The sequence below is a fragment of the Artibeus jamaicensis genome, unplaced genomic scaffold, assembly GCF_021234435.1.
Source record: "Artibeus jamaicensis isolate MK-2021 breed Jamaican fruit bat unplaced genomic scaffold, CSHL_Jam_final contig_76, whole genome shotgun sequence".
Taxonomy (NCBI): domain Eukaryota; kingdom Metazoa; phylum Chordata; class Mammalia; order Chiroptera; family Phyllostomidae; genus Artibeus; species Artibeus jamaicensis.
The window spans coordinates 16758393-16767025 of NW_026521954.1; the positions used below are offsets into that span (position 1 = coordinate 16758393).

Consider the following 8633-nt stretch of genomic DNA (forward strand, 5'->3'; position numbering starts at 1 on the left):
GAAAGTAAAAACACTAGAAATAGTCTCATTACATTCAGCAACAAAATGAGGAAGTCTGCTATTATTGTGCATATTATTCAATACATTTAAAATTATTAAAAATATAAAAATAGATAGAAGAGGTAAAATTAACTCCATTTGAAGCTCAAATGATCATAAAATGAAAAACCCAGGTGCATCAATTGAAAAAACAATCATACATAATAGGAACACTCTGTTAGTTGGCAGCCTACAAAGTCATTACACAGAAATCAATAGCTTTCGTATATTCTATAGAAATAAAAATTACAATATATAATAGAGGAAAATGCCTCATTTAGAACAGCAACAGAAAGACTAAAATACTAGAAATACATATGATTAAGAAATAGGAACACGCACTTTGGAAAAAAACAAAAAGACCTAGAACATGCCAGAGCTTGTTATGCTGAATAGTGGCCCACCAAGGAGCCCACATCCTACTTCCTAGAACTTGTGGCCATGATGCCTTACAAGGTAAAAGAAGGTTTGCAGATGTGACTAAGGTTCTTGAGGTGGGGAGTTCATCTGGATTAGCTGGATCGGCCGGATGTCATTGTAATTGCAAGGGTCCTTATAAGAGGGAGGCAGGAAGATTGGAGTAAGAACATTGGTGTACGCTATGACAACCAGCAGAGGGTGGAGTATGTGCTTCCTTACGAAGGAAGGGTTCGCAAGCTGAGCAATGTAGGTGGCCTCTAGAAGCTGGTGGCAGTGCAGGTCACACTCTCTCTTCAGATGCCCTGGAGGGAGGGAGGTCTTCCTCCACCTGCATGCCAGCCCAGAGAAGCCATGGGAGATTTCTGAGCCCCAGAACTGTAAGATAATGAATGCCCATCATTTTATACCACTAAGTTTGTGGTAATTGGCTGCAGCAGCGATAGGAAACCAATACTCTCAGGGACAAAAGTAACCTGAACAAGAAAAAGGTGTTCTACAGTCTTGCATAGGAAGACTCATCACAAGCCCTTGTCAAATCTGCCAGGGTCTATCTGAAAACTCACCTCAAACCCCAACTTTAAGAAGCAAATGCTATCATCTCCATTTTACATATAGGAAAATCGAGGCCAAAGGATGTTGTCTGAGAACACAAAGCTCTCAACTGACATGGCTGGAAATCCATCCAGTTCAGGGAGTCTGGCCTCCAGCTTCATGCTCTTTGCAGCTGCTCCAGTGAGACTTAGAAGGTGGTTTCTAAGTTAGGTTACAACTGGCCCAGAGGTTAAGGACAGTCCTCATGCCTTCTAACAGGGAAGGGTGTCATGTTTGTGTTTGTAGTTCGAAAGATGCTGTTTTATTAGATTCTTTTCTGGAAGAACTGCTCATCCTTGTACCAGAAAGCCAATGCCGCTTACAGCACGCATCTTGCTATTTGTGGTGTCTGTTCTGCCATGGTTTCCAACTGCAACATTGATTTAAGTCACAGTTCCCAATGAGAAGATCAGAATGTTTCCTGAGGTGTGGCTGATGTTCACAAAAGATTCTCAGAATCAAAGCACCAAGAATACACGGATAATGTTGCTAAACAAATGGTTCAAGATCCAGAAGGCTGTAGCCATCGCTGCCATCATTGAAGGAGGGTTTTACCCGGGTTTGCATTTTACTTTTTTAGAAATGTCATATCAATTTGTATTTTTTATTTCTTTTTAGGATTTCATCAAGGGTCTTTCTATTTTGCTCCGGGGGACCGTACAAGAAAAACTCAACTGGGCATTTAACTTATACGACATAAATAAAGATGGCTATATCACTAAAGAAGTAAGAAATACTTCCCCAACAGCTGTCCTTCAGGACATTTTTATTTTTTTACTTCAAAATGTTAATTTGCAATTATTAGTTTAAAATTACTTTTTCAGAAAATCTAAAATATTATATTTAGTGGTAGAGAAATATTTGAATAAAAGTGGGGAATGGATAGGAATAGTTTATGATGAACCTGCACAGTAGATACAAAACATGTAAGGACTATACCCTGTTTCCTAATGGTATTTTAATAAACACCATGAATAAACTGTAGATTGTAGTCAGAATTAGATAGAAAGAAAATGCATCCAAACCATGTTAGAATATTTGGCCTATGACCTTCTCCATCCCCATATAACATGATCCAGGTGGAATCATGCACTTGTAAAGCCTTATAGATTGTGTGGTGACTTGTATTGTGTAGAAAATGACCTGACAGCATGGTGGGACCCCCAAAACACTTCTAGGCAGGCCATGAATGTAGGAAGACCCACAGACCAAATAAGATATTTATATCCAATGGCTCACTAAAGTAATGTGAAACACATGAGAAGCAATAAAAAAGAGATGGGGCGAGGTAACTAATTTAGGATGAGGTGAAAGTGGAGTTGAAGAATCACATTACCCCAATCCTGGGAGGGTTCTTATGCCCTATCTCTCTGCCTTTCAAAGAAACGGTCTCTTGGGCCAGTGACATGAACTTGCTCTGCTGGAGACAAAGGGACAAGTGCACGATCACAGCTATAGTGGCACAATTCACCTTGTCAGCAGCCAGGAGTTTTATTCGTGCTTCTTGAGCAGAGGACACACGGGCTCCAGAATGTTCCTCACCAATGGGAGGCTGAATAACACCTCCTGAATGAGAATGTTGTGTATATGCAGCATATTCTGAATAGTTAGTGCTTCTTGTATATGCGGTATACAATAATATAAGCATTTAGAACTCGATGTCTCAGGGATATTAGGTGTCTCTTTGTCCTTCAACTCTTTTCTAGCTCTTCCTTTGTTGACTACAAACAAATGCTGGTCTCACCACTCACACCTCACACATCTGCCACCATGGCAAGCAAACTTCTTACTATTTATCTAAACTCAAAACATCTTTGAGAGTTTCACCTAAGATTCATAAACTACAGACTAGTTTGTTGTTTATAGTAGAACTAAATACTCCCCCAAATAAATGTATATTATATCTTTATTATTAACTCAATCCAGATTCTTTTATGTGGAAAATTCAATAAGAAGGAAACAAATGTGAAGCAATAAATCTGAATGTCTAAATAATTAGATATCACTGTCACCAAGATTGAAAGTAAATCAAAAACTAGATTTTGTTTTAATAAAATAATAATGAAATTTTAAGGTGAACTCCAGAGACATTTGACGGGTCTACATGTGCGATTTCTTCCGTTAAAGCTGTAGATTAAGAAAAAAAATAGCGAAAATCCTAGTGAGCTTTGAAACGTAATTTTAGTATAGTTCTCATTATGTGGAGTTATACTTTATTCTCAACAAAAATTGATAATAACCATGTAAGATTTAATTCAATAAAACAAAGATAGTCTGTGTGAAAACTATGGAAACCCAAACATTAACCCAGAATATTTCTGACCAAGTTTGATATGTGGGAGTTTACTTCACTTTCAAACCAAGATCAGAACTATTTCTAACATTCCAACTCCGCCGCTTCTAATGCACAAAGCAGTTGGCTTTTCCTCACAACCAAAAGGCATTTCATGAGGAACCAAAGAGCACTGAAAAAATTGAAATCGAGTAGAAATCATCTGTCAAACCTTCTCAGGGCGGTATTACCCGCAGCCTCATGGGCATGTGTTTGGCTTTCCAGGAAATGCTTGACATAATGAAGGCGATCTACGACATGATGGGCAAGTGCACATACCCTGTCCTCAAAGAAGATGCACCCAGACAGCACGTGGAGACATTTTTCCAGGTAGGGTTGGAAGAAAGAAGTCGGAGAGAAACAGGGAGAGAAACTACGAGGAAATTGGTTTTGACTTCAAAGTGTCATGATAATTCAAAAAAAAAAATGTAAAGAAAAGACTTTCCCGAAAGGGATAAAACAATAGAAAATAACACCATCCTACCAATTTAATAATTTTGATTTTGAATGTATTATAATAGTGATAACTACACTTATTGAACATTCATGCTGTATCTAGACAGAACACTAAGTAATTGCCATGGTTCACTTTTTTGTTGTTTTTTTGCTGGGGGTGGGTTGCATTCAGTTCTCACAAGAACCCTATGAGGTTATACATCCTCATTAGCCCCATTTAACAGATGAGAAGGTCAAGGTTCTGAAAGTTTCAGTGCATTACCCTCTGGCATAGTTAAGGCCAAGTCAATGGCTCCAGATCTACCCCACACACTGGTGACAAGGGAAGAGCCTGAAAGGAGTCAGCCAGATGATTCCCATCACGGAGACCTTGTTATTTCCTGTTCTGAAGCAGTTCCTCCCATTAGACAAGCGGCCCCAAAGTCAGATGCAGCTCATTTGCATCAGGTGTGAGGATATCGTGGGTAATGAATAATTTCCTTCTTTTCTTTCTGAACAGAAAATGGACAAAAATAAAGATGGAGTTGTTACTATAGACGAGTTCATCGAAAGTTGCCAAAAGGTAAGTAATGGTAGGAAAGGAACTTTCCTTTTGCTTTCATAACAGCTAGACTGGGTATTGGAAGCCAGCCTCCACCTTCCCACTGTTACACAGCCGAAATAGGCCCACTGCTCTGAAACAACCACCAAATTCTAGGTTAACTAATCAGCCCCAGCAGAGCACCTACAGCTACATAGGTAAGCCCTGCAGATGCAACATTGCACATAGACTTGAGTTTTCGTTCCTTAAACCCTTTAGAGCACAGGTGAATCCGTGTCTCCACCTTGTTTTATCCAGCCCAGCACCTTGATTCCAGGCACCTGGCGGCTACATCAAGCTCTCAGTTAACTGTTAAGTAGCAGTTACATTTATTCAGTCCTAAAATTACATTCAGCCCTTTGAAGGCAACTGCGAGGCTGATGTGGCCCCCAGTGAAAATAGTTTGACACCCCTGCTTTAGAGCATATTTGTCATTGAGAATAAGACATGTGCGATTTAGCCTTGGTTGGTGTGGTTGAGGTAGACTGAGGGCCTGGTAGATTGAGGGCCGAACTTCGAACCAAAGGGTTGCTGGTTTAATTCCCAGTCAGGACACATGCCTGGGTTGCAGGCCAGGTCCCCAGTAGGAGGTGCACAAGAGGCAACCACACATTGATGTTTCTCTTCCTCCTTTTCTCCCTCCCTTCCCCTCTGTCTAAAAATAAATAAAATCTTTACCAAAAAAAAAAAACAAACAAACCTGCATCAGATTTAAATTGCCCTTTGCCTGGACTTAGCCTACAATGTATATATTGTCTATTATATCTCCATAGCATTAGAATTCTGGTACAGCTAAGTATTCATCATGGCCCAAGCTCAGGGTCGATTTCTAAGAGCAACATCATTGCTTTAATGCATGTGAATAAGAAATGGCTGAAGCAGTCACAGTCCTCAGGTGCATAAAACAAAGAGCGGTAAATTCTCTCAGAGGAGAAATCTGGCTGTGGGAAGCCAGTGTTAGCTTCCCTGGAATTATTGGACTTCAAGCACGACTGCAACCACAATGAACAACTTTAAAAACATGGATGAAGTTTGCTGGTGCTTTAGCTTTTCCACTTATAAATTGATACACTTTTCCTCTCCTGGTGCCTGATTATTTCCACACTCATATTTCAAGCAGGTGGTCTTGGAGAGCTTTAAGTTGATGGCGCCAACATGCTTGACGCTGCCGTTGTGACTTGGCTCCTAGGAGTGGAAGTCATCATTAATGCAGCCATCGTTTACCATTACTATAGAAAGCTCACCAAATGCCATTCACATACAGCCTCCACGTGCCCCCATAATGCCCAAAGTCTGTCCCTTATGTTTCTAAGGAATATGCTACACCAAATTCAGCCACCAAACAATTCTTCCCCAAACAATTGTTTCTCTGGCACTGAGAGACCACTCACTTTTAAAGGCTCCTAAAGGCAACACAGATTTAGCCCTGACATATCCAGGGAAAGGTGCGATTACTAAAAACATGTCCCAAAGCCCCAAGCTCCATTCCTCATTAAGCTGTCTCTAACTTGCACACAAACCTGTTTCCTTCTACATGTTCAGGCCTGCAATCCACTTGGAATGCCAAAATATGCATTTGCTCACTTTGTCTCACCCTCTTTGACTCTCTAGTTTCCATCCTGGCATTCTGGTTTGAGCAATATCCTCTATTAACACTATTAGTTCAGTGACATATTTGAAGCCTGGTAGACTCAACAAAACATACAATGGGCTCTCCAGCTGCCTAGGTGGAGCATCGACAGAATGCTGTTTACACGTGCAAAGAGTATTTGAGCTTGGGATGTAGGGGATTGTTGGAGACGGGCAGTTTTTCAAGGACAACAATGTGTAGCAGGTCCTCAGATAACATCATTTCCTTCAGTGTTGTTTCTTCTGAGTTATTTCATTCAGTGCCATTCATTCAACATCGTTTCGCTCTAATGTTGAGATGCCATAGGAACTTTGCCCTTGTTTATATCCGTAAATCATTTCACTTAGTCACAAAACCTATCTGTGACATTACATGAGGGTTTAATTACTTAATTACTGTACTTCCCCTTGCAAATGTGCTGAAATTAATCCTGCTGTTTTTCCCCCCTACAGGATGAAAACATCATGCGCTCCATGCAGCTCTTTGAAAACGTGATTTAACTTGTCAAAGACGCCCTCGGTCAGACAAATGCGAACTGTTCGACCACACTTAAAAGTTGGAGCTCCCCCGTTTAGCATAGATTGCTCAGCTTACACTGAGGCATATTATGCAAACCAGCTTTATTTATTATGAAGCAAGTCCCAAAAGAGTTTTTGAGTTTTCCACTTTTAACTTCACATCCTTTTCCTAATGCCACTGAGTTCATGGGATGGTTTCAGTCATTTCACACCCTGTGAATACTCAAAAGTAATAGAATCTGGCATATAGTTTTATTGGTACTTTAGCCATGAAATTATTAAGACCTTCACATTATCCGTGAGTTTAAATTTATTCTATTTTTTTTTTTTGCTACTCATTTGTATGTATTCAACCCCAGGATTTTAAGTGGTTTTCTAAAATAGTGGCATGTGCATTTAATTTCCAGAAATTAATTTTTATGCCTGTATGCTGCAGTTCTATTCATGTACTTTGTCAACAGGATTACCACAATTCAAGAAAGCAAACACATAGTCCCAGTTTCTATGGATTTGCTACCTTCTGTTCAAAACATCCATTTATCTGGCATTTTTCAAATATAAAACAAATTAGTTGAACACCAAATGTCAACATATGCCTAATAGCTTATTTAATAAGCACTTCTTAATTTTTCATAAATGCATATTACAGCTAAGGTCTAGACGATGTATATAACTTTGGATTTGTTCAGTCTTCCAGGCTGACTTGTTTTCTACTGTCATTAAGTGGAAGTCCAAGGTGTGAAACAAAGTGAGGATGTTTATAGGCATATGCAAAGGGTCAGGGTATCTGTCCAGTACCCAGAAATGCTTAATAAGAAGTAAATTTTAGCCCTAGCTAGTGTGGCTCAGTGGACTGTGTGCCAGCCTGTGAACCAAAGGGTTGCCTCAATTCCCAGTCAGGGCATATGCCTGGGTTGTGGGCCAGGTCCCCAGTAGGGGACCCATGAGAGGCAACCACATGACATTTCTCTCCTTTTCTCCCTCTGTTCCCTCTGTCTAAAAATAAATCAAATCTTTTAGAAAAAAGAATTAAATTTTAACAGCATTGAAAGCCTATTGCATCCTTTTCCCTGACTTCCCCATGGCACCCTTATAAATTACATGCCATCAGGGACAAAGGAACCTTCATCTCCCCAGTGTGTGCTAGAAACAAGCCAAAATCACTTTGAAAACACCAGTGATTCCATTATAGTGAAAACTCCGATACCAAAATGTAGTGGAAAATGAATACGAGTGCTAAGCAACTTATCTGGACTGTGTTAGGATTTAGCTTACCATAAAACTCCAATAATGCTGATTCTTTTTAACACACTTCAGCCAAAATTGTCAAGTTGCCACATTACTAAAGATACACACACCTTCAGTTTGCAGAAATCTCACAGAGACCAAGAGGCTGCAGGAGGAGGAACCTTGCACCTGTCCTTGGGACAACAAATCAGGTATCTATTCTGGTGTAGAGATAGGATGTGGGAAGCTGCCCTGCCGTCACCAGTGTAGAAATGCTAAGTAGTACAATACCTGTACACTGAAACCCTCCATCGCGTGTTTGTGTAAACTCGGCGTGCACATTTTGTACTTCAAGGAAAAATAAAAGCAAGTAAAATGTTTATAACTCTACTGTGTCTTACAGGTTTTTATTTGGACCCACTTTATAATTACTAGATTAAAAGTGGTTTTGCTTATGGCATTTTCTGGATTGTAGACATCTTTTTCACTTGCGTGGTGCTGAGCACAGTGAGGAGAGTCAAAGTGAGGCTGGGGGCAGGCAGGTGTTCTAGGTCATGTGACCTGAGGATGCTACCAGTGAGGCCTGAGAGACGTGTACACCGGATGGGGACCCAGGGAGCACAACAGATGTGAAGGAGGATGAGCATTTCAGCAACTATGACACTTCAGAAATCACTTTTATGCTTTTAAATTTCTGCTGTGAGACTATCTGAAGTGAGCCTGCAAAGAGCTCAATCCAGGCATTGCAAGGAAGGAGCAAAGAAAGTGTTTTCTCCTTTGGGAGCACTTTGGGGATGAAGCATGGCTGCCCTTACAGGAGCGTGACCCCTAACACCCATC

The 8633-nt window shown here is 40.3% G+C and overlaps 1 protein-coding gene across 7 annotated transcripts in view; it reads left to right on the forward strand.

Moving 5' to 3' along the window:
- The window catches only part of KCNIP4 (potassium voltage-gated channel interacting protein 4), a 410379-nt gene extending 402207 nt beyond the window's left edge, over positions 1-8172 (forward strand). For all 7 annotated transcript variants that reach the window (XM_053672505.1, XM_053672509.1, XM_037140738.2 and 4 more), the window contains 4 exons: positions 1669-1776; positions 3608-3712; positions 4338-4400; positions 6501-8172. In XM_053672505.1, coding sequence (XP_053528480.1) covers positions 1669-1776; positions 3608-3712; positions 4338-4400; positions 6501-6548 — 324 coding nt within the window. In that variant the 3' untranslated portion in view covers positions 6549-8172. The remainder of the gene's footprint in view (positions 1-1668; positions 1777-3607; positions 3713-4337; positions 4401-6500) is intronic.
- The last annotated feature ends 461 nt before the right edge of the window (positions 8173-8633 follow it).